The sequence below is a fragment of the Triturus cristatus genome, chromosome 2_1, assembly GCF_964204655.1.
Source record: "Triturus cristatus chromosome 2_1, aTriCri1.1, whole genome shotgun sequence".
NCBI classification, from domain to species: Eukaryota; Metazoa; Chordata; class Amphibia; order Caudata; family Salamandridae; genus Triturus; species Triturus cristatus.
In genome coordinates this window covers 1,093,335,910-1,093,362,772 of record NC_140581.1, presented here as the reverse complement: position 1 = coordinate 1,093,362,772, position 26,863 = coordinate 1,093,335,910, and the positions used below count along the sequence as shown (strand labels likewise).

Below are 26,863 nucleotides of genomic sequence, written 5' to 3'. Positions count from 1 at the left end.
GGAGTGTGGTGGATTGGATTGGATGAGTAGTTTGGATTGGAGTGGGGTGGATATGTGTGGATCCAAATGGAGCGGATCATAATGGGGTGGAGTGGGGTGTACTACACGATTATGTGTTAAATCATCATTTCAGAAATTACAGATGAGCAAGAAACAATGTCGCTTTGCAATAAAATAATCTTCATCTTTTGAGAACAGTAACCATGAGCAAAAGCAAAAGAAAGCATGAGTTCAAAGTGTGAAAAGAAGACTTGACAAAATAAAAGAAAGTTAATTATAGATAATAAATGTTTGCAGTTTTGTTTGTCCTGCATTTTCTTTCGCAGGGCACTAAAAGTTAAACAGAACAAAATAGTACCTCAATCATGATGGGAACAGCGGACGTGCACTGATTAAGTTGAATCCATCAGTGCTTGGTTCCTGCTCCACAGAGATGCACAGAAATGATGTTAGGCCTGCCTAGACAAATTATGAGGCTGTAAAGAAGAGTGCCACGCAAGCCAACAACTAGTAAGCAACGGCTGGCTCCAAATCCTTTTTGTAAACAGTCTCTTGCAAGCGAGATGCATGCTGTAACGCATGGTCTCGCAGAATCGACCAGGAGATAGCACTCCACCTGACTTGTAGTCAGGCCTTCAGTGATGTGTGATTTCAAGATGCAGATGGAAACAGGCAATTTATGATCGTGCCACAGGGGGATGTTGGTGAGTTACACTAAGGGACTATAGGAATTTGTGTTGCGGCAGCATTGAAAGTGAAAAAGCAGGATCAGCGCACACCTTGTCCACTGCAAGCTAAAACTAACTAGGAATAATTTTAAGCAAAAGACTGCGTGCAACCTAGAACAGGGCAGCCAGCCAAGTAAGATACAAATACTGCTGGTGGGAAAACCACCAGTATACTGGGTGCACAGCGGTTACAAGTATGTATAATTCACAATTTTAACACAAAAGGCATCAGATAATAATCTCTGAATGAAATAAAGCAAATGTATCAATCTGATATCAAAAAATAATCAGTTGTTGTACACGAGATGAGAAGAAAAAATGACAACCATATTTATAAATATTGCGAAATAAATTGCATTCATTGATATTTACACAGAAAAATCTAAATTCAAAAGAATTTGTATGTCATTATACAATGAGCATCATGGAAAGTGAACCATACACAAGCGGGTTTAATGTAACTTTACTACACACACAAACTAATGTCCTGAACGTTCATCATCGCCCCACTTTAGAATACGATTGTCTGGCTGTAGACCTTTCATATTGCACTTCTGTGTTCATCTTTGAAGGCCCCCATACTAAGCATTAAGGATATGTTTGCACCCGCAGTCCATGCTTCTGTTGGTGTAGCCCATGAACACGGGACACTGGCGGTCATCACCAGAGTACATGACACATTTGAAGGGATGAACCAATAAAACAGCAGGTCCATTGATAAGGCAGCTGCCAGTTCATTCGTGCTGATAGTGCAGAAAGTTACAGTCGAAGACCGAACCAAGCACAGAAGCTCTGAGATGTTTCAGGTTCCACTGTGCTATGTGCAGGCTCATGTTGATACGGCCAGTCCATGGGTTGCTTTCAACTTCGGGTGCAAGTTATTCGACCTACAAGAGAACAAAATGAGATGGTAAACCATCACATGGCCTCTGTACAATGCTTAGTTTGAGCCGGTAGTTGCAGGTGGGGCCCATCTCCACTCATTTTTGGGGAATACCATGTATTCTCCTCATAAGGCTTTCATCCAGAGCAAGAGAGAGGGAAAAACAAAAAAGGTTGGAAAGAAAAATAAAGAGGAAGATGGAAAAACAGTGACAAAGGGAAAAGCAGAGATTGAAAAGAACCTGAAAGAGTGAGATAAGGGGACAGAGAGTGGCTGGTGGTGGCTTAAAGAGGCATGAGGTGGAATCAAGACTCTCTGCCTTGGTATTTGGCACCCCAACCTTCAAAAGCTCCAGCCAGAGTCTTTTGAGCAACACTGGGGGCACTAGCCCAGCCCTTTTTCTTTCACAAATTAAGCACTACCTCTGTCGATTGCTCATACGGCAGAACAAAGTGATTCTGTGGATAATGTTTCTCATTGGTGGAAGGAGTATCAAAGACAAGTGGATGAGTAGCGTGACTGTTGCCATGGAGACAATACTGAGCAATGCGAAAACACCCTACTTTATTCAGCACCACCTGCTTGTTGCTTCTAAGAGCTTCCTGAAAGTAGTTCATGATGGTTTGATGAACCTGTTAGTTAAAAAGTCTCACAGTAGACTGTTGAGAGCATTTATTGTGAGCATTTCATCTAAAACCCACATACCCTAGTATATAGTCAAATTACTCCTCAGTACCTTTACTGAGTACCTCCACTTACGTAGGCTATTATACACTCATCTCGTTGGTGCAGTCGAGAGGTCACTTCTCTCCTCCAATGTCCTGTAGCACCAGGGGTTTAGCCTCAGCAATAAGATGCTTTCTTTGGGTGAACATTGCACCTTTTAATCTCCTCAATAAGAATTGTCATAACCAGCAGAATACAAAAGTCTAGGATTCATGACACATGGAAGGGACTGTAGGGATCCACTTTTCCTTTCCTCCCCACATGTTTTGTTACTCAGTATTTATTAACGGAGCATGCTATTAATAATAACAACCAGTAAATGGGTAGAAAAGCACTACATATGAATAAATAATTATCACTGCACACTTTTAAAGCATTGATTTCATGAATATGTTTCTCCATAGGGTCTATTCTCACTTCAATCCTTAGGAGCTCAAACCCCTTTTATGGACTGACTCACGCAGATTAATTGTTTGTTCTGCTTTAAATACATGTATGATTGAATGTCAACAGAAGCCATTCATATGGGGGTGACATTGTTTAGTTTGCATGCGATACATCACATGCCATTACAATGCGGTTGTTACAACGACCGCGTTGTTACATCGCACACGATTACATCGCAAGTCATTACAACGACTTGCTGTAGAGGGCAGAAGGTGTTGGATTTACAATCCAACACCTTCCCTGCAGTTGCACAAACTGGAGTGGGAATAGTAAATCATACTATTCCTAAGTCCAGCACGCCCCCTACAGCAAGTCATTGTAATGACTTGCGATGTAATTGTATGCGATGTAACAACGCATCGTTCTAACGACCGCGTTGCAGTGGCATGCGATGTATCGCATGCGAACTAATGTCATATATTCTTCATATGGTTCTGACACATCAACACCCCCACACTTCTATAATAGCTAATGCTCACAGAAGTAGTCCTTTCTCACTGTCGACAAAGCATCAGCCAAGCTTTACTTTATCTAGAGCGTTCAAATAGTGACTATTAACTTTTAATGTACGAAAATATTTAAAAATAATGGAAAACACCTCATTCCTCTGCAACTACCGTAGGGTAGTCTGAAACAGTATGGCAAAATGTTATTATTTACTGATTGCTTTGAAACAAATATGTTCCAAAAACACTTCATCGTTTAACTAACAGTGAAAATTCTATACACACAGCCAAATTATGCAACTATCCCAGCCTATCTGGTTATATTCCTGTCTCAATAGGAAATTAAAGATTGTGGACTATATTTTATAAGCATCTGATTTCCTACCTTTGCAAGATCCTCTCGAGAATCTTTTTCACCCAGGGAGCGTTGGGATCAACACATACTTCCAGACCCGATTTTAGGACGAGTCTGTGAATACAAATGTATGGATGAAGTATAGGTCTCTTTACTGTAACCATTCACACGTTCCATAGTGTTGCTCTGCTTGCATGCAATTCAAACACATGCATGGACATGCAGGTCCCCGTCGTCCATTTCTCTCAGTTTGGGTGTACAGCACAATCATTTAGTAAGCATCTCTCTATCATGATTTCAGAGCCCCTTGAAACCTCACAGCAAAACCCGTGAAAGTTTTTAATTTTTTATTTGAAGTACAACATTGAATATGTGAGTAAAATCAGGCTAAAAGAATTACAACTGTAGAATGATGCATGACTTTGGTATTTTAGTCATGCTGGCACATCCTATGTTCCTGTTTTCTTTGTCTAGCAAGGAGCATGATTCATTTCCTTGGATACGCACTTGATTTCCTCACTGTAACTTCCAAAATCATTTCTGCAGACTTGTGGTAAATCACGCACTGCATATTGCAAATTAGTTGAAACAATATCCCTCTATCCTAACTTTTCAATTTTTTGGATTTCTTTTTAAATATTGTTTTATGTGTGTTAGTCCAACAGGTTAATCTGAATAAATGAAAACCTCAACTCCATTGAATTGTTAAGCAAAATTCAGAAGGTAGACACAAATGGGGTAAATCTACTAAAATGTGACGCTACACAGCTGTCAAAGTTGTTGGGCTGTGCTGTGTTGCGTCAAAAGGAGAGTGAAAAACAGCACCATATCTATTGAGATATGGTGTTTTCTTTATCTCACCCAGATAACGTGCACTTGCCATGCACCAACACACACACCCTTGCTCCATAGTGCAAGGGCGTGTGTGTTTTGCCAGGCTCAGGTTTTGTACTGGAGGGGTACTCTTCGAGTACAAAAATTATGCTTTAATGCTTTTCCCTCTTTGCATGTGTGCTCTACAGTGCAGCATACAAGCTAAGTGCAAAAAGTAAGGAGAAATGGAAATATGTATCCTCTGTTACTCCTGTCTCGAGGAGGTATACACTTTTTTTGCAAATCCCTCTCTACAGGTGTTAGAAGATAGTGATTTGCGGCAAAACCCATTGGTGGCTGCATGGGAAAGCCCATGGAACTCCCATGGAACATCCCTTTGGCACAAAGTAGCACAAAGGTTTACTTTGACCAACTTTCCAGTGCAACTCCTGGTTTGCATTGAAAAGCAGATACCAGCAAAACACTTTGCACGGATTTGCATTGCAACAGCAATGAAAACCTGGCACAAAGTGTTGGTTATTTGGTCCTGGTGACCACACAGCTAAACCTGGAGCTGAGCTCGGGGTGGGAGGACGCTGTATTTAGAAATGTCTTATTGGTTTAAAGGCACCTGCTACAGAAATCCTTCTGTGTCCAGAGGTTTTCAGGCAACAATAAAAAATGTCAAGATAACTCTGGTGAGTAATGTTCCTGGAATTTTGTCTAGTATTGTATGCTAGCCCAGTGTGTTACTGCTTTTTTTTATATAGATCCTTTTGTTACTTGCAGTTCATAAGTTACAATTGTTATATATCAATAAAGTGATCTATGAACTGTCATCAAAAAGCTGCCTGCAAACTGTATGGAATAGGTTAGAACGCTATGTTTTTATCCCAATCTTTCGTTATCCTAAAGTTGCTAAAACGAGTTAGTTTGGGTAGAAATACATTTTTATTAGTTAAGCCATCCCGAACCACTGTGGTACATTTTAAATCCTGAGTCTGACCATCTCCAGAAAAAAAACACTCTAAAAATATATTGCCTACTATTGTGGATGACATGATTCCTACACCTTGTAATCCTCATTGTCCTGTGTGACATTTTAGATGCATAATGTGTGTGTGATGTAAACTGCTCTGACACCCTATACTGTTATGAGTAGCGCTATAAAACAAATAAAATGCCTGTGAGAGAGAGTCTGTGGAGCTATGAGGGACACTGTTGGAGGTTGTAGTGAGGGACTCTGTAGAGAAGGTCATTGTGGGGGACGCCAAAAAAGACTGTCGCACCGGGTGCCACTAGTGCTGAAGCCGGCCCTGAGCTGGGCCAACGTGTCTGGTAACATAGAGCAATCATTTAGCCCTCAAAGATAAGACAATGGGTAGAAGAGAGTAACCCTGGACGGAGTTTGTGGAGTTTTACTACGCAGAACTCTGCGAAGTGCAAAAAACACTCCGCAGCACTACGTGGAGCTCCGCATGAGTATGATAGAAAAATGCCGTTCGCGTTGATTGCACAGTGCCGGATACTTGTCTGCACTGTGCAATCATCGCGAACGGCACCATGCACAGCACAGCACAAGTGGTCCCTGCTTTCCTTTTCTGCCGCTCGAGTAGATTTTTACTCAAGCGGCAGCTTTCTCAACGCGAACGGGTTGTTTCTCAATGAGAGCAGTCGCGAGCCTACGTGACCACTTGCAATGAGAAACCTGAACCCCCCGCTTTGAGAAATCTTGCCAGGAGGTTGATTTTTCACGCTCGTGCTTGCCAACTTCATGTTGGCGATCGAAACGAGGACAAATCTCGCTGGGAGGTTGATTTTCCTCGCTTGCGGTTGCCAACTTGATGATTTTCGGAACTCTGTGAGCTCCGCGTAACGCGGAAAACTCCGCAAACTCCGCGAGCGGAGCAGAGTTCACCACCCAGGGTTAGAACAGAGTCAGGATCTTTGTGGGTACCAACCTGATGTTGGCTAATGATCATAGAATACTAGAAAATTTCCACCTGCTCTGTGAGTTCCTTTACCTACTCATGGTGAGAGCATATTACCGGCTATGCTTCTCTGGAACTACCAGTGCGGAGAACTCCACTTTTTATCCAGCTTCCGCCATCTCTTCCTGCCTAGGTGTGTCTGCCTATCTCCTAGTTCCTTTCTTTACATTACATCATATATGATAACTGACAATCTACTTGAGACTGGCAGTTAAGCACCTAAAACAGTTGATTTGTATATTTGCTGACTTTAAAAACAATGCAAAAACGAATTTCTTTTGCAATGCATTCACTTTAAATAATTCCTTGATTGTGAAAGATTAATTTGGTCACTTAAGGGGCATATTACATGAACGTTTCTGTATGTGACAGTAAAGGCTTTAGAGGTATTTTCTCTTTTCCAGATATAGGGGAGAAAACGCGTGGTGTAATTTGTATTGGGAGCCTTGGTATACGTTTTACTTTTGCTATGAGACTCTGTGGTGATTTGACAGTATTCATTCTACTGCTATGCATTCTCCGTGTCTCAGCCTGTAGCTTGTGATTACTGTCTGTGAAAACATAGAGCGATCACTGTTTTAACACCAGTCCCAATAATGTGAGATATTGCAGTCATCTTTTTAGACAGTTTTATTTTAGCATTCCTTGCTGTCCTAAAGTTTGTGTTATATGGCACAATGCAATCTTTGGCAATGATAGTTAGTTACATAATGTTTATAAAGCAGTTTGTGTTAAACATACTTTAAATTTCATTATGTGTCATTTCAAGATGCAGTTTGACTTTTTAACGTTAAATTTAGAGTTTTACATTATGTTAAATGACATATTCATTGTGTGAAACGTTGTTGAAAGTACAAAACTTCTGCATTTCCGGAGAATCTTGCTGTGTTTTTGATAACTTTTACATGGTAAATTGTGAAACTTTTTTTTTTGTTTTCATTTTTTTCTCTTGCAATCTTTCATATGGTGGATTTTTGTGTTTACCTCATCAAAACTGGCATGTTCTGGTAAACACTGCCCATTTTTCCCCTGATAAATATTGACCGGTTAGACCTGTCAAGAATTATCAGAAAACGCAAAATTCCATTTTTTAAGAGCACCATTAAGTGAAAACCCTTGTATTCAAATTGAAAACAAAACCTTTACTTTTGCCCACTAGCTGTTGGAGTGGGGATATATCTAAATGCTTCTATTACCAGTTGCGGCCAGTGCAGGTAAGAGCGGTGAGGCGGGGGTGGAGCGAGGGGGGAGTCGACAGAAGAGGGAAAACAAAAGAAAAAAAAAAGAAAAACACTTACCTTGCGCTCGCCGCATCAAGGGAAGTGATTTTCCTTTTTTTTATTTTTTATTTTCCCTCATCTTCGTCTGTCGACTCCCCACCACGCTCCACCGTTCTTACCTGCACCAGCCGCGACTGGTAATAGAAGCATTTAAATATATCCCCACTCCAACAGCTAGTGGGCAAAAACAAGATGTTCACTCCATGTATGACTTTACACACAAGAAACCATTATGCCTCTAGATGAAGAGGCAATTTGCAATGTAAACCGCAACTCCCTCTTTCATTGAGGCACTCTACTCAGATGTGAAATGCCAGAATTTTCGTGTGTTCTGGGAAGAGTGTAACCAGACACGCTATCACTGTCCCTGTCTGTGAGTAATACAGACCATATGTGCTAGAAATGTCCCACTAAGTGTATTTTTGCATTTTCCGCAGGAGGTGATTTGCAGATTTTTCTGCAAAGTCTCCAAATGTCCAAAATGGTCTGTTATGAAAGCAATTAATTCCATGCCCTTGATAGATTCTGAAATTTGTAGGGGTGTATCATATTCACCGTTAGTCAGCACCCGCATATTAATCAATGTATGTTTAGAAGTGTCATAGAAATGTATTGATGTAATCGTTTAACTTAGAGGTGATTAGAAATGTAATAATGCTGTTGTGAGGATCAATGTTGCAAGTTATTGTGAATGTATTCAACAAAACAAATAATCATTAGTTCCGTATAATGCAATGTATTAGGCTAAACGTGTGCCATGTTAAAGTTTACGCCTAGGTTGCTTATTCACGTACTTGAAAATAGTGAACTAATGCTTAGAGTGAGGTTTAATAGAGTGTTTAATGTGTAAAGGCCTGATCACATAGAGGCTAAAGAGAAGGCTTGTTCATTCCTTATGTTAGCTAATGTTGTAGGCCGAAAATGATTCCCTTGCAAAAGGCTTTGGGTTGCAGGGAAATGTAAAATCTTAAAGATGTGAAATGGCCTTTTTTGTTCCCATGTTTCTGTTGCAGGTGCAAGGACATTTAGCTCGTTAGCGAGAATAGATCTTTGCTTTAGGAGTTAGGATGCTGTGAGAAGCCAACAGGGGAGTGCATTGGAATGCAAGATAGATACTTTTGCTGCGCAAGGTGCCTGGGACCCAAGGTCAAGCTAACCGTCGTTGGATGCAAGACAACTTTGTGGAAAACTACAGAGAGAAGACCTGGCTGAAGAGGTGTGCCGAAGGGCGTGTTCTATGATTCTGGGGTTGTATTAGGGACAGTGCCCCGTGGGTTGAGCAGATGAGGTTTAGACAGGAAGCTAGAAGGAGCATCTTAGAACGAGCTCTGACTAAGTGAATGTACTTCTTAAAGGAGTCCTCACTTCTGACACCTTTCCCTTGATTCTCTTGCCTGAGATGGGAATGCTAAGTAGGGATGTCACCTTAGAGGTAGAGTAGGGACAGACTAACGCTTTTCTTTTTGACTAATGATTCCCAATTTAGACATTGGCCTTACAATCGCCTTTCTGATGATTTTAGAATCTGTAATTCTTTTCGTTCTGAGTCGGATGAGAATCTTATGTAGGCTTGCATTTGTATTAGTGCCCATTTACCTTTTACACCTTGTTTTGAGGTGCTTGTATGTGCAGTTATTTTTGGTTGTAATAAAATCTTACAAATTTTAGATTCGGAGTCAGTGGTCCTTCCCAAATGAAGTCCAATTGTGGTAGATATATTTTGATAATTGTGTTCATCCCCTCTATGCTATCTGGCAAATAAAAAGATCCTGGCGACCTGTGAGGTTTCTTGGAGATAATCAGGTAGGCAAGAATTCGGCCTTATCACCCTCAATCGGCAAACAGTATACCATTAAATGTGCAGGTAACAGAAGACTGTTTATTGCATCTGCCCAAATATAGATACATTTTTTATTTACATAATACTCAGAATGTTCTGAAAAGAAGTACACGTGTTTTGCAAAAGTACATAAAAGAAACTGTCCACGTGTTAAATACACTGGATTTCTGAACAGCAGTAGCCTTTGGTACTTTTTGAAAAATCCTTTACAAGCCTTGGCCTATATAAACAATGTGCATAAAACTGCAGTAAATCAAACAAAAGCAAAATACCATTTTTTGTGATGTTTTGGCAGCAACGTTAAATGGTGCAAATGTTATTTGTGCCTAAAGGTAAGCGTTTTGCCTTTCTGTCTGCACAGACAGAGTCTTGTACATCTTGTTGACTTGAGACTCCTTCTGTAGGATTTCACTAATCCAGAGCACAGTAATTTTTAGGCCGAGCGTGGTTTGCAAAGACATCTTGTGGCAATCTGAAAGCTTCCCTGTGAATGCATTCCACCCATTGCTTTCCATTGGCTTTGTGGCTTGTAACTCACATTTGCTTGCTTCCTATTTTCTGTCATTGTTTGTTTTGAGCTGTCCAGCATGTTTTTGTCCCTCCAGTGGCTCATAGCCTGTTCACCATTGCTCCTTGTATTCTTCCCCACATGTTCCCTTTCTGTAAACTGGCCTTTAGATTTTCTTCTTATCTTGTCCTATTTGCTGTGCTTTTAAAGACAGAGGTCAAATGTCAGACCCTGTCTTCTGAGGGAGCTTGGTGTTTACTTTTCTTTCTATGACTTCAAAGTGAGAGGATTTATGTGACAATCCTGCTGTGCACCCATGTGAGTTGAAAGGATGTAGGATGTTATTTTTTGTAGCACACAGCAAAAAATTAGAAACAAATATTTTAATACGATTAAAACAAACCAACACACTTGGTGATACCATTTCCACACATTATCATTTGTGTGCTGTACAGTTTTGTCAGTAAACCTGTATGTCTGAGTTACTGTAATAGTCATTTGAATTGAAATTGTATTGCCTGTAATGGCAGTGCACTACCACACCATGCATACTTCACTCTGCGCTAGTCAACTCTAGACAAGTTCACTCTATGAAACTCTACTCCACTCTACTCCACTTTACGCCAGTCCACTCTACAATACTTTGCTTCACAACACACTTTGGTATTCCACAGACCTTTACGCTATACCACTCCACTACATTCTACGGCACTCCACACCACTCTATGCCACTCCACTCCACTCTACGACACTCTACTCACTCTCTACTATACTCTACGCCACTCTACTCTACTCTACACCAAACTACTCCACTCTACACATCTCCACTCCTCTCTACACCACTCGGCTCCACTCTACACCACTCCACTCTACGCCACTCCACTCCATACCACTTCACTCTATGATACTGCACCATACAACACTCTACTCCACTTCAATCTACAACACTCTACAACACACTACTTCACTCTAAGCCACTCCACTCTACCCCATTCCACTCTACTCCACTTTGTGGCACTGTTGGCCACTCTACTCCATTCTAAGCCACTCCACTCTACGACACTCCACTTCACTCCATTCCAAGATACTCCACTCTATGACACTCTGCTCCACTCAATGTCAATTTACGCTGCTCCAATCTACAACACTGTATGCCACTTCACTCTAGGCCAATCCACTCTAGGCTACTCCACTCTATGACACTCCAATTTACAACATTCCACCCTGTTACACTCTATGGCACTCTACGCCATTCCACAACACTTCAGTCTGACACTCCATGACACTCCACTCTGTGACACTCTTAGACACTCCATGCTATGTCATTTTACGCCCCTACACTCTACATCACTCCGCACTATGGCACTCTACTCCATGCTATGACACTCCTCTCTGACACTTTACTCCACTCTGCACTACGCCACGCCATTCTACAGCACTCCACTCCACTCCACACTATAGCACTCCACTCTACTCCACTCTATGACTCTTTACTCCACTCTATGCTATGCCACTTTACGCCCCTTCACTCTACATCACCAATCTATGGCATTCCACTCCACTCATTCTACTCCACTTGATGCCACTCCACTCAACACCACTCTACCCACTCTGTGTCACTCTACGCCACTCCACTCCTCTACGACACTCAATTCCACTCTACTCCATTCTAATCCACGCCCCTCCACTCTACAACCTTCCACTCTACATCCTCCACTCTACACCTCTTTACTCTACTGTACTACACTACGACATTACACTCCGCTCCACTCAAAGCCACTTCAATCTACGCCACTCTATGACACTCTAGGCACCTGTATACCACTTGACTCAATCCCACTATACTCCATTCTATTACACTCTACTCTCCGGCACTCTACTCCACAATACTCCACACTATGATACTTTATGACACTCTATGCCACTCTACACCACTCCAATCTATGACACTATGCCAATTTACTCCACTCTATTCAACTCCACCCTATGCCACTCCACTCTATGACACTTATCTCCACTCCACTCTGTGACATTCCGCTCCACTCTACAGCACTCCACTGTACTGCACTCTACAACACTTTCTTCTACTCTATGGCACTTTACTCCACTCTATGCTGTGCCACTATAGACCCTTCTATTATACATCACTCCACTCTATAACACCCTACCCCTCTTCACTCTACGCCCCTCTATTCCACTTTATGCCACAAAACGTTACTCCCCTCCACTCTATGACACTCCACTTTGCAGTACTTCACTCCACTCTACTCCACTCCATTCTATGCCCCTCCACTGTGTGCCTGTCCACTGTACAACCCCCCACTTAATGACCCTCCACTCTACGACCCTCCACAACACTTTGTGACACTCCACTCTAGTTCATAGTACACCACTCTTCACCACTCTATGCTGCTCCACTCTACGCCACGCCACTCTACACCACTCCACACCAATCCATGACACTCTATGACACTCAACTCAACTCTACGTCACTCCACTTCACTATACGTCACTCCACTTTACGCCAGTCTACTTCACTCTACACCACTTCACTCTAAGCCACTCTATACAACTCCAGTCTTCTCCGCTCAATGCAACTCCACTCTTCCCCACTCTACTCCACTCTACAACACTTTACTCCACTCTATGACACTTTAGACATCTCGATGGTAAGCAATCCGCATTCCTCCACTCTACACTCCTCTACTGCACAACAGTCCACTCCACTCTACCACACTCTACTCCACTTCACTCTATGCCCCTCTACTCTACTCTATGCACCTCCACTCTATGCCCCTCCACTCTACGCCACTCCATGTTATGCCACTCTACTCTAAACCATTTTATGCCACTCTACACCACTCCACCTCACCTCACTCCACTCTAGTCCTCTACACTCCACTCTAATCCATAGCACCACACTCTATTCCACTCAATGACTCTCCATTCTATGACACTCCACTCTACGAAACTCCCTAACATGCCAGTTCAGGACACTCCACTCTATGACACTCCACTCTACGAAACTCCACTCTCTGACACACTACTCTATCACACTCCACTCTACAACACTCTATGCCACTCTCCATCACACCACAACACTCCACTCCAAGACAGTCCATTCTATGTCACTCTACACCACTTCACTCTCCTCTATGCCACAAACCTTTAGCCATTATGAACAGCAGCTACAGTGGTGTACAACACGGCTAAAACACAGTGGCAAAATAGGCGAGACCTATTGACTTTGTCAATGTTTGTCTGTTCTAAGCACATGTTCATCAGGTTTGGCCCATGCAAAGAGTGACGATGACCGTTTTGGTGTCATATTACTGGACACAAACAGTGCTTTCCCCAGTGCAGGTGCATACTCAAGAGTTGGCATGAGGCCATGCCATGCAACTGAGAGCACACCCCCATAGTATCTCATGGATGTAGGACTTGCACCAGTGCATTACATACTATAGAGGGGGCACGCAAGCGTGTGCAGGCCTTTCTGTTATACCAAAGTCAACTAGTGTAAGCACATCTTGCGCCCTAGAGGCACTTTGTGTATGCCTGGCTCAGCATGTTAAAAAAAAGCAAGCCATATGTAATATGTAGGTGCAGATTATACTGACGTGTGTCAATTGTGAATATCTTGTGAATGGTCGAGTCAGATTCACATATAGGTTTGTAAAAGCATGACCCTCAAGCTGCTGCTTACATCACTTCCTGTTGCGCGCAGTGCGTCCCACTCTGGATGACCTCCACTGTTCTTATTTGTCGAGGATCAATGAAGCCGGACTCGGTCTTGACACACTGGCAGCGCAGCCTCTCTGCCGCTATGGAAGCATCGATGTGGACCTCCTCTTCCGGCTCTAAAATGGACCATACATGGTTACAGCAACACTGCTCATGAGAACATTGTCTGCCACTCAGTTTCTACTTCACAAGACAAAATGCCTCTCAACGAGGAAGACTGGTAATATCCTAAAGAATACGTCCCCTTAGTGCTCCACTAGAACATGCCCTCTGTGTTTAAAAAAAAAGCCCTGCTCAGAATTTAGTTTTAAAAAGCTGATATGAATTTTCTGCTTTTCTGTACTTTATATACTAAGAAATGTTTGTTCGTGGAGTTTTGTTGTCATGCCATAACGAGTACTTTGAGAAGAGCTAAACAGAAGGGCAAGCTGAACGTTAAATTATTACATTTACAGATTCAGCCCTTGAGAATAGGCATTTGTTGCTTGTTAATGCCCTTATTTGAAGTAAACTGATAGGCCAGCGGCTCCCAAACATTCCTTTACATGTTCTGGTACCATTGTTGCTTTTATTGGCAGTCTGGTTAATCGACCATTAAAAATGTGTATTTTCAACCTTTTGTTGCGAAGTGCTAGTCAGTGCCTTTTCACCTTGATCTGTCAGAATTCGCCTTGTGGTACTCACCAAAGTCTGTTTTAATTGCTCCACATTTAAAGCTGATGCGTACTGTACCTTATCATTAACCTCTAGAAATTAACCAATGTGCAGAGAAATAGAAAACACGCCTCCCTATAGTCAGGGCCACTGGAATTATGCGGCAGGGGAGGGCCAAATTATGCGGATTATGAAGCACATTTTTTGATTATATTACTCTTGTTAGCACTATCTGGGCATTATTTGCATCCCAAATATAGCAAGAAGCTAGAGAAAGGCGACCAGTCAACCTTTCCACAGGGCCTTCCCATATGCAGCTACATGTTTCGCTGCGTTTTTACTAACTTTTGAACCACTTGAGCTAGAAATAATTTTTGGGGGTTAAAATCTGCAGATTATGCAGCAGCGGGTGGATTATACAGCAAATGCAGAAAATCTGTAATTATGCGGAAATTGCTTTGGACGCACAATCACATAATTCCAGTGGCCCAGCCTATTTTTGCTAATAACCTTGGGCATTGAACAGATAAAGAAACCTGGAAAATATTCGAAGACATGTTTTTATAAGACTCCTATCCCTTACTACCTACGCATAAGCGCAATGACATGAAACAAGCAAAGAGCACAGCTTGGTCCTCCCACACGGCCTCTACATTACCCACATATGTCATGTGGCAAACACATTCATTCAGCCATGACGCTCCCACGAGGCAGTGTGCAGCCCATACACAGAAAAGATTGAGGGCCTTATCATCTATATAAATGCAGATGCTATACAATAGGCATCCACTATGGACTGAAAAATAATTTAGGAAAAATGCATCTTACTTGCAACCTCATCTCGACCTTCAATCAACACAACAGCCAGAACCCCAATGATCAGTCTGGCCAGCATGCCTGCCTGAGTGCTTCCTCTCTGCTCCTGCACCGGTGGAGATTGCAAAGTCTGCCTCGTGTGTTTGCCTGACTGGCAAGATGCGTCTATTTATACTGAAACCAGGTCATGTTTTGTTGGCATGGAAGGATTAACCAACAGACTTTACCCTGTTACCTGGCTGCATGAAATTGTGCTGCCTCGGGTAGTGAGTCAGCTGAACACCTAGTAATTGACAGGATGGGCGTGGCCCAGCTGACAATAGCACGCATTCGTGTAGGAAGCAAATAGCATTCTGCATGAATCAACGGTTTAGATTGGTTGGTAGAAGCAGCTGGATGTGGTTTAGCAAATGTGATGTCCTCTATCAGGATCAGGAAGTTAACATGTTTGCTTCTCTCAGGGGTGGGGTATCCGTGAGGGCTGCCCTGTGCGTGCTTCAACGCCTCACCAGGGTCATAAGCAGAGGCGCAACTAGAGCCAAACTTCGGTGGCGCCTCAGAAAAAATTTCGGGGGTGGGGGGGGCTGAATCCTTAAGCAATAGGCAGAGTGGAGCTGATTTCGGGGGAGGTGTCGGGGGGCTGAATCTTTAAGCAATAGGCAGATTGGAGCTGCAGGGGCTATTAGAAGGGGTGAAACAACAGCAAGGCCTCATTAACATGCAAATGGTCTTTTAAAGACCTGTGAAGTGTTCGGGTGCGGCTGTGTGGGTGCCCGGAAAGCTGTCTCATCAGGGCCGGACTGGGAACCGAAACCGGCCCTGGCAAAGTGCTCTGGACGACGGGGGGGCTGAAGCCCTTTGAGTCCAATGGGTGTTGCGCGCCTGGTCATAAGCACTATATAGATAGATGCAAATCTAATGCATGAGATTGTGGGTTTGGTCATCAATCCGTGTTGTGGGAAGCTAAAAGGATGTCCTGCATTGTAGGTAGTAGATTATCATCTCACTGTCACCGCACTGTTTGCAGTGCACGCGCTCCAACCTTGCACCCTATGTGAATGCTCATGTTTATTAACTGCGGTCTTGAGACCAAGTGTGGGGATTGTGGGCCTGCACTGAGCAGAAATACTATATGTTTTCAAAAGACTGTCATTGTTGCAATCTCCGCTGACCAAGCACAGGATCAGAAGAGATGTGTTCCACCATTCTAGACATGCCCTGCAGCAGCATCTTTGTAAAGATTTGCCACAAAAATCACCTTCTGAGTTCGTCTCTCTCCACCCCGTTAGGGCTTATTTACTATTTCCCTGTTGTCTGAAGGATTCTATAACACGTGCTGCTTTTAGTTTAGTTTTCTAAATTTACAGTTCAAATGAGCATGTTGGAGCGGTTACGTTCTTTAGCATTGACAAGGGATGCGGTGTGTCGCTGTATTACTAGAACCATCACCAATTGAAATACGGCCGTTTAATGACTATTTATCTGTTTCCTTATTTATTTATTTTAATTGTTTTGTATATCATCAAATACGTTGGCCTTCAGCTTCCTCAAAGTGCTTTGTGGTCTCTTGGGCACTAACCTTAGCACATCAAGCTTACATCCCTTCTTTGATCTTTATTTCGCATTACTCTTGGGATTTGGGAAGCCACTGAGACGCTTATCACAGAGACGTAGAGCGTAAGTCAGAGCAGGGCACGGCGTGCAGCAGCAGCGAGCCAGGCTGTTTGTACGCGAACTGGTGAGCTGGGTATCGATGGGGGCATGTCCCGGGCCACATATTTCAACAGCCAGCAAGCCAGCTGCCCCCACTCCCCTCTCCAGTGAGGGATCGCTGATCTACTGGCTGCCCCCCGCTCCCAGCCATAGATCCCGGAGAGCTGTCTGCCAGAGGGAATTGTTTTAAGTTGTGGGGCCGCCCATGAAAACGTCAAGACTACTAGAGTGTGCCAAGCGCCATCTTATAACCGCCAAGTACCAAGTGGCCACAGAAGCACCACAGCGCACTTGTGCCCCTCCACATTTAGGAGAGTATTCAATTTACAGCAGAGCTCCTCTCCAGCACAAATCCGCCTAGAATTTGGCCTCATTAAACAGGATCTATCCAGAAGAGCGTCAGCTGTAAAAAATTGGTACAAAATCAGCCTTTCACCTAATTGCCTAAATCAAGCCTTATGGTCAACACTTCAACACAATCAGTCATCGGAACACTATAAGTACCTGTATACTTCCATCAAACAATTAGATCTCATGGAACTATGGGCATCAGGTGCAACGTATATGATATATTCAGAAGAGCAACAGATAGAACTACAAAAATGATCTCCATGGTAGTGGACAAAAACAAGTTCAGCACTCGCTCACATGCATGGATGGTAATAAAGCATTACACCGACCTGCCTGCTGCCCTATACATGCCTACTCATTTCCCACTACATATAAAACACAGATTTCTCTCTTTATGTAAGGGAAACATGCCAGCATTAGAGACCACGCCATCATGGAAATACACTGGTCCGATACTATGCAGACATTGTAATGATAAGAAAGAAGATCTTATACATCTGATCCAGGGGCGGCTCCTCAGCTATGGCGGAGGAGCGTCGCCCCACTGCTTTTAAACAGTGGGAAGCAGAAACATAAAATGATAATTACTTGGCGTTATTATCATTTTATGCTGTTTCCTGCTGCTTTGCGGGCGGGGGAGTGGGCGGGCTGCTTTGTTCTTGGTGCAGGGGAGGAGTGGTTTGCCTACTCCTAAGTGTACAATGACTGTTTGGTAGGCCCTCTCGGGCCGCCCAAATCAGTCATGCGCACTTTCCCCTTCACCATGCAGGCTGCATTACACCCTGCATGGAGAACATGCCCAACCCTACAGCCCCTGGCTGAGCGCCGTGCCATGGATTGCAGCGTTGTGATTGGCTTAGGGGAGGGAGCCTGGCTGCCCGTCTCCTCTTCCTGTGAGAGATGTAGGCAGGAGAGCAGGAGCAGAGAAGATGTGAGGCCCGGCCTCAAGGTAAGTTTCTTTCTTTTTGTTGTTGTAATTGAGATCCCTAAAGCGACCAAGACCCATGACCCCCCTCGCCAGCGCCGTCTCCTGTGAGCCATGCCGGCTGCCACTGATCTGATCTGTATTTGACCAGGACTGCAAAGTTTTAGACGAAAATACTTAAAACGTTGTTTTAATGAAACAAAATATATGTACATGCAGGGAAGCCATAATAGCATGTTTCAATCCCTGAGATCCTCAGCTAAACTGTAAACTCTTAAAGTTTTTAGACATAGCCTGCCATGATCAGCCCAAGTACTCCTCTCTGGCTGACGGAAACTTGCAACAGACCATCCAAACAGGCCATTGATCTTTGACCTTCCATTGTCCTTAGTCGGAAATTGTCAAAGAACCGAAAAACAAACCCTAATGATGGTTGTCTACCTTCAAATTTAAGCTGTTGTTTTATTGTTGGGATTTACATTTCACTCATAAATGCTTCTTCACTTGCACTCCCCACATTCCAATCCGCTGGAGCAGGCGTGTATTTTTTATGTATTTTATTAGCACTATTGAGTGCATAGTGAAATATCAAGGAGACGATTGCACAACGGGAAGAATGTATCCTTTAGCTCTATTTTAGAAGAAGTTTAGTAAATATCATGTGCATTTGTAAACATTTTTATGGTTTCAATTAACTAAAACAATAAAGACTTGCCTTGTGATAGAATCAACAACACACTGGGTTATTCTACACAGCTGAGCGAGTTACACTGCAACGGGTGAGAGTGCAGCCGATGGGAGAAATGTCTTGATTCTTGATGTTGGGTCTGGCTGTGCTGGCAGGTTGGTCGTTTATTTGCTCTTGTCATCTATTATGTAATTCATAGCTGTGTTCACTTCCATATGCTTGAAGGTGGGTATAGATTAATGTATGTGGAATGGAGCTAAAGGGTTTGGTGTTGGGGACTAATTGCAAATTTCTCTCTGATATTCTCCTGTTTTTCCTTGCAAGAATATTATTATGTCCTCACTGTGCTGTTGGGTTGAGCAGGGAATATTTCTTGGAGATTCTGGGCTCCTCAGATGAAATGCATTTTTTTGCAATATTTCCCAAGATTGGTTGGCTATGTCATTGATGCAATTGGTCAGTATTCCTTGTTAAATTTTACATTTCCTGTGTATTTTGTAACATATCTTAATAAAATCGCTTTTATTGGCACTTCAGAGACTTGCACATTGAACTGTGAGGTGCGTTATACATTTGATGCTTTGCTCCCTTCTTCTTAGAGAAGTGACATTGTCAAGTACCCTGTAATTCTTATATTTCCTCTGTTTTTTTCAATCTACGGGTGTAGTTTGTAGTGTTTTTTAGGTAAGAAAGCCTTGATGGTTTCCTTTAAAAAGCTGCATAAACCAAACACGGCCAGGCCAATATTTGTTGCTTGGTTGATGGTGATATATTGTCACAAAGACCATATTTGACCTTGAACAGCAGTGTTTCATTAGGAAATGTATTGCTACATGATTTACTTCACATTGTGTTGCAAATGTGCATAGTTTGTTCTGCAGTGTGGGTTCATGTGTTGGAAAACTTCATTTTTTGACTGAGAGCCACATCTGCCATGCTTTCTAGTAGGGTTTGTTTTAAGGGATTCCATCATACATGGGTTTTTTTAGTTTTAAATAGCGCGAACTAGAACCGGAGGTATCAGAGGGCTTTACATGAGCACCAGTTGCGTTACAGATGGACACATTCATTTTTGTTAGGCACAGGGAGATTAAGGGATTGGCCCAGAATCACAGGAGGCTGAGCGTCCCTGCCAGGGCTAGTAGCCGGTTCCCCACCTTCGAGGTCTACGACCCTGGCCGTTAAGCCACATCCTCTCCCCATTAAGTTCTCCTATTGTCTGATGTTTAAGTTGACAGTGCACTGAATGACCATGCCCTCCAATGTAGTGTACATGGCTACGTGGATCTCAGTGCACCTGATTTTTTAGCACACGCCACAACTACTCTGCCTCCTCTCACATGGTTTCTGTTTCATATGACTTTAACCTTGGAAGGAGTAACTGGTCACAAACAGTTAATCCCTGTGAAGGAAGTTCTTGTCAAACTTATGACATGGCATACTAAGGGTATGATGTAAAGTTTGGTGCACAGGATTCTGAGTTGAAAATGCTACAGATTGACCTGCCCACTGAACCCTCGGTCCGCCTGCCTCATTCAGAGACAGGCGAACCATAAGTGTTCCATTGATGGAGCCCCCATTGCATCCATTGACTGAGTACTTCCTCCGATGGCCCAACGGAGAACAGGCTGTTGGAGGAGGGACATTACACCATCCACCCTATTTAGTGTGCCCAGCATAATGCTTTTTTTTAAACACCAAGAAAAGCCTGCTGTGAGAAACAAGAACAAACAACAATGACCTCCATGCCCTGGGAGAAAACTCCCAGGATGTGGGAAGTGATTTGTTTTTTGTCTTTCTAGAGCAAGGGAATTTGTTTCTGAAAAATGAAAAAATTACAACAGTGTAGTGGATAGTCATCCAAACCGGTGGTTCGCTTCAATGTACATAGGGCCGATATTGTCAAATCCTCCTCAGCAACATTGCTGCATGTCTACTTAGCACACAAGGAATTAAATACATCAGACAACACTTAGTTCAGGTTTATTTCATAAATTAAATTCGCCAACGTGGTTGGTTAACTTACGTGCGATTCAAGGGCAGGCAGCGATGAGTAACCTAAGCTGTCCACCCGCCTGATGAGCCAAGCGGCATCGTGGTCCAACCTATTCGGTGCATCCATTTTATTTGTGAAGTTTTTCTCCCTTAAATACCGTGGATCGCCAGTCCAGGATTATTACTCACAACGTTTTAGGGGCGGAGAGTCAACCAGACCAGCCCTTGGTTGCTCATGCTTGCAACCACCCGAAGTACTAATTGGGCGCCGGCACTTACATCCAAGGGTCCTGCTGTAAAGACTCCTGGGGTTTGCCATTGACCCTGTAACTCTGCCTGCAACCCTTATAAACAATTAACAAGCTATGCACAGGAAGCAAGACTCTGCCGCTGGCACGCTGGGTATGTATGGCATAGGGTGGGTGACAGCGTTTCCAACAGGAAGCAAAGAGGCCTGCACCTGGGTGGGACAGGGACAAATATCTGGCCTCAGCCCCCCCCCGCTCCAAGTGCTGGAAATGACATGGGTTAGCGCTGGAAAAAAGGGGCTCCCATGGGGGTGGTCTCAACGAATAGAGCAAGGGTACAGGTGACAGCACTAAGGGGGTTGCTCTCGTAAGAGGGCACACAGCGTACACCGCGGGCAGCCGCAAAGATGACCAATGGGGCAAGTTGCTGGACGGCATATCATCAAAATGATGGAAGTAAAGTCCTCGCCGTCCCGATGGACACTACACAATCCACCAAACACTAAATCAAGCCCTGCGTCAGGAAGCATACAATTCTGTATTCCAATAAATTAGAGTTTTTGTATTCTGCTTAAAGTGATTATTTATGAAGAATGTTTAATGTTGGTTGATTACATACACTAATGTAATCTGATGCTGTGCATTGCTTTAAAGGTAAAGGGATTTTAAAACAGAGTTTTAAAAAGTATCAATTGTGGTTTTAAGAATTCTAAATTACAGCAAGTAGCAGTACTACGAAAACTAGCAACAAGCTGTTTTAATTTAAAATGCTTCATGTCCATGAACAGGTGCAATAACTGCTATTCACGACGTGTGTCACCCCAAATAACCCTAGATACCACAACACAGATGGTGAAGTTTAAATGACCCTGTGGTGAGAACAACCTATTTAGTAAGAGGAAGTCCCGTATACACATGCTGCTACTATAATTAGAGTCACAAGGGACTGAAACGTGAGATTAGGCGGTGTCCTTAACAGTAAAGAGGTTGATGTAGTGAAAGAGGAAGTATTGGCAGCAGGTGGTGTGGCAATAACAGATCACAGAAACACAATAATCCGCAAACTCATATTACTTATTAACTGAAACTGAAAAACGTTAGATGTAAGGGCGTGCAACACTGAATAGCCGGCTGTTTATCACATTTCAATTTTTCTGGGTCATCCTGTGTGGTTGCCAGGTCGATGGTGCACTCAAAGTGTACCTCCAATCATAGACAAACAGGATAGCCCTTCTTTTCCAAGCCACAGATGGGCTGATGGTCGGTGTCAGTAGTTTGTATTCTGGGGTACCACATGCCTCTTTTGCAATAGTTGTGCTTTGAGCAGAGACTAAATACTATCTCTGTCAAAAACCTATTTAAATCCACAAAAAACGAGTTCTCCTCTCTACCAGTTGTATCATTTTTGTCAGCTCCTAGTTATATGGTGTATGTACAATATCACCGGTATCATCAATCAATACATTTAACCCTATTCACTATTATTTATGCCGGGCATGTTCCATTCTCAGCTCTCCTTGCCCTCACCCCTACCCTTTTCTCATTTCCTCTTTTACCCTCACTCCCATCTTAGCTTCCTTCCCCTTTTTCCTATTTCAAATTCATACCATCATCCTCTATTTTTCCCTCTTTCCCTCTCTCTTCTCTGCCCAACTCTTTGCTCGCACTTCCCTTCCACTTTCTCACTCTATCCTCAGCTCTCACTCCCCTCCTAAATTTCTTTCCCTCATCAGCAGGCCTCTATTAAGTTGGAATAAGGGAGCATGAGTTTTGTGTCTTTGTTGAAGCACAGCTCAAGTGAGATATGTCCCTCTCTTCTGCCTCTCTCCCAGCACACCTTCCTCGCCCTCTTCTCTACTTTCCACAAAGTCCTCTCTTCAACTCTCCAACTCTCTGTTCTTTCTCCCCCTCTTCCCTCTTTTTCTCTTTCGCCTCTGCTCACACTCACGTCCAATCCTTCCTCCCTTCCGCCCCCTCTCTTCGACCTCTCTCACTGTCCTCCTTCCTAGCCCACTCACTCTTCCACTGTTTTCTATTCAATTGTTACGCTATTCCCGTTTCTTCCCCTCTTTTTCCATGTCTTTCCCTTCCTCCCCATACTGGTCTCTCACTTTTGTTCTGTTCTAACTCACCTCCTTCACTCTCCACCCTCTACTACCCGCTCACTTGTATCCATTTCTACTTCTCTCTAGTCCTCTTTTGCATTCCCTTCTCCTCCCCATTTTTACCACTCCAGCTCCTCCTTCTTCGCCAGACTGCGCAACAGATACATTTTGCAGGCCCGTCTGTTCCTTTGATTCATTGATATACACCATAAAGTGCAACCAGCTTGTGAGTTTTCCAGAGCATCAGGGGACTGCCAGGGCTTCACATTCATCACCTCATTGGATAACGTCAAGCCTACTGAGACTGACCAGTTCATTTAGCAGTTACATGCACGAGGACTGACCGAAAATGTCAAGTCCATCGCTGGGCCAATAGCCCGCGGGATCAGTTCAATGCTCAAGGACCTCACCTCAAGGCACCAATGACTCTGCTTGCTAATAAAGCTGGGATTATCAGATAGTGAGGGAAGGGACTAGGGGAAGGGTCCGCGGGGAAGGAGACCTGTAACAACAAAGATAGTGAGTTAGCTGGCCCCAGACCTAGGACTCACCTCCCACCTCAATTGGTACATGGTTATTAACCTGAGTTTTGACCTATTACAGCATCCACTCTCTCAGGGTTACACTATCTTGTGCATTACATAGTACAACAACAAAGAAATATATGGGTGCAGACTATGCTCAGCCAGTGAATTTAGACTGTATGCTTGATTACTGATACAGAAAGGCAACGTGTACACATCAGATGAACAAGCCAAGCATGTGCAAAGGAATCATCAGCAACAGAGACATTTTAAGGCATGGGCAAAGTGGTCTGTGGACCGGGGCCCCAAACTTTTGGGGCGGGGGGGGGGGGGGGACTGATAGAACCAGCTGTGTTCTGCAGAGAATTTTTCCCTGGTGACCTTGGATTATTTTTAGACCGATTGTTTCAAATACAGTTTTCTTTTAATTTGTTTTTAATGTGGGCGATGTGTGAGTCTATTACATACATTTTGCAGAGAAATTTTGTGTCTATGTTACATGCAACAAGCATAAAATCTTTCTTTTAGATCAAAACGGGACCTCACATATGAGAAATGGGAGGGGTCACACAGATTATTTGTGGTAATGTTAGTAAGTTGCTGCTGTGTTACAATATTGAAAACACGTCACTATCCCCAAATATTATATGTAAACACATTTAGAATTTGCATGAGTGTGCCTGTGCACTCTCAGTGTCCTGGCCAGAGAGGATTTGAAAGAGCTGAAATTGGATCATAAATTCAAAGGTGTTCCCAACAGGGGCCCCAAAATACGTTTGTCCCAGGGCCCCCAAAATCCTTAAGATGTCCCTATCAGCAATGTGACATTTTAGCATTTGAAGAATCGACTGTAAGCCTCAAAGATTTACTTAACTCTGCTTCATTACATCATTGTAACAGCAATCATTTCTTGAAACCAGTGATATGAATCATTTATTGACACCAGCATTATGGTTTTCAGTTCACCACAACTTAACAAATCAGAAGGCTTTCCAGTCTACAATTTCCAGTGTATCAACAACTTAATGCCAAAGATTTTCGTAGTCTACGATTGTTGTGCCATTTTGCCGGCTGTAGATGCACTCTACCTACCACTGAACTATTAATGTAAAGCTGTGGCATCACATACTTTCCTACCAGTACGTCAGTGAGCACCCACAAATCCTGTCTGCTCTCCTGGACAAATGAAAACTGCTTCAGCAACATCCGGCGAAGAAAACTCTTTCCAGTACTTCTTCTGGGAGACCTGAAAATACTGAGCAACATGCTCATGGGTGGTTCTTCACTCAGCCTCTGGGATTTGCAGCTGCTTTAATGTCTGCCATAGCAACACCACACATTCCCAGCTCCTAGGGGTGCAAATTGTTTCTTACCACTGCATTTCCAGCCTAAATGTTGCCCAATACCAATATACAGACCCCAAGACTCCCCAAGTGGCAGCTTGACAGCCCAGGGAATTTAATCTCATTACATGAGCTGACCTCTTCCATTGGGTAAGTGCTGATGGCGATGCATACCTTTGATTCATGGCAGAACACATTTACTGTTATCTCTCTGCAAAGGTCACCCCTTACTAGGACCTTTTATGGTTCCAAAAAGGGTCTGCTTAACTTTGGTAGACCATATGGGATATGTCTCTCTTCCCTAGGACTGAGTACTGAACTGTAAAACCCCTGGCTTCGGGCAAGTCGATAGAAATGAAGCTCATGTCCCCGTCATAGATTCTGAATTTTCTTTTTCAAGGCCAAGGCAGAGCATATAGGGCTGAATAGACTACCCACTCTACTGAAGAAGGATCCATGCCCTATTGTTCCACCCCAATCCCTAGAGATCGGAGTGTATCAATCTAGAAGAGTGCTCACTGGGTAAGACGCTGTGGGTAAATGCAGTTGTCGGTAAGGCCCTGACTTCATGAAGGACTCAGGAACAGCTATACCTCACTTGAGCGGTGCTTGAAAAGGGACACAGAACTCATGCTCCTTTATACAAACTTATAGAGGTCTGCTGCTGTGACCTATTGGGCAAGAAAGACTGCTTTGGTATACACCAGCCACAAAGGCCAGCCTTGGTGGATCATACGTATGCATTCCTTAGGGGATAGGCCCTTATCTGGGCAAAGTTCCCTAGAGATAGCAGACTCTGCCTCAGAGATATTTCTCAGTTGATCCCCAGCCCCTGAGATGATGACTTTGCACAACATTGCGACTATCTGGTCTGTATCTGGGTCACACATTCCCTTCTTCCACTTGTTGACCCCTTGTCGGGTGCTAGAGTCCACAACATAAGCCTTTCTTCATTCTTTCATTGAGGCTTGCGGGGATGTCTGCCAACAACATCAGTGGCTCCCTGGCTGAACCTGTCTAAGAATTCCTCTTTAGGTTGCTCCTCTCACGGGATGTGGTGATGGGGCAAGATCTGAAAAACATTGTTAGATCTAGAAATGCATTTTTAAAGTTAACTCAGATAATGAACATCTCTAAGAGAGGCACTGACAACATTGTTTAGGTTAGCAGCCAACACACAGGTTAACAATTGCGTGAATCCACCTGGGCGTCCATCATCAGAACAGTAAGTCACTTTAGTACTCTTAATGACACCCTCAAAGTTCCTTCTCAAATTGAAAATAAAAAAAACTAACTATAAGAATTTTCGTCAACATGTGATGAATCTTTGAAAGGAGACTCTCCCAGCGCCCATATTGGGCATATCTTCTGATGCAGACCATCCGGCGAGAGGATGTAGCCTTATGGCTAGAGGGTCGACCTCAAATCTTTGGAACCGGGTTCGAGTCTCGGCAATGACGCTCAACATCCTGTGATTCTGGTCAAATCACTTAATCTCCCCATGCCTAACAAAAATGAATGTGTCCTCATGTAACGCAACTGGTGCTATGTAAAGCGCTCTGATACCTTCGGGCCAAGTTCGCGCTATATAAAACTCCGTAAAAAAATAAAAAATCATGCCTGTTTTATTTTTGAAAGAAACAGCCCACTATGAAACCCAGTCCTGCAGAAAAAGAAATGTGGAACATATAATAATATTTTCCAAAGGGTGAATAGTCTACAACAAATCCATAATGCTAG

General features: G+C 43.3%; 1 protein-coding gene and 1 long non-coding RNA gene across 3 annotated transcripts in view; one reads left to right on the top strand and one right to left on the bottom strand.

The window, feature by feature from the left end:
- Nucleotides 1-999: 999 nt before the first annotated feature.
- On the bottom strand, nucleotides 1,000-15,492 carry LOC146866414 (permeability factor 2-like). Its single transcript, XM_085636480.1, has 4 exons — nucleotides 15,244-15,492; nucleotides 13,724-13,877; nucleotides 3,616-3,699; nucleotides 1,000-1,615 (listed from the first exon to the last, which is right to left on the bottom strand). Exons 1-4 carry the CDS (start codon nucleotides 15,308-15,310, stop codon nucleotides 1,558-1,560), a joined length of 363 nt encoding a protein of 120 aa, XP_085492606.1. The 5' UTR covers nucleotides 15,311-15,492; the 3' UTR covers nucleotides 1,000-1,557.
- Nucleotides 15,493-18,989: 3,497 nt separating this feature from the next.
- Nucleotides 18,990-26,863, top strand: part of LOC146866412 (uncharacterized) — a 247,663-nt gene continuing 239,789 nt past the window's right edge. Inside the window, exon 1 of one of the 2 annotated variants that reach the window (XR_014976802.1) lies at nucleotides 18,990-19,063. This is a non-coding gene — a long non-coding RNA (uncharacterized LOC146866412). The remainder of the gene's footprint in view (nucleotides 19,064-26,863) is intronic. The other variant, XR_014976801.1, reaches the window with a different exon arrangement.

What these genes read in the sequence shown, in the direction of transcription:
- LOC146866414 (XM_085636480.1), bottom strand. Translation starts at nt 15,310, where the DNA reads ATGCTGGCCAGACTGATCATTGGGGTTCTGGCTGTTGTGTTGATTGAA. An exon ending in TGCGCGCAACAGGAAGTGAT is followed by an intron (nt 3,700 to 13,723) that starts GTAAGCAGCAGC and finishes TTGTATTCACAG; the next exon opens with ACTCGTCCTAAAATCGGGTC. An exon ending in CTCGAGAGGATCTTGCAAAG is followed by an intron (nt 1,616 to 3,615) that starts GTAGGAAATCAG and finishes GTTCTCTTGTAG; the next exon opens with GTCGAATAACTTGCACCCGA.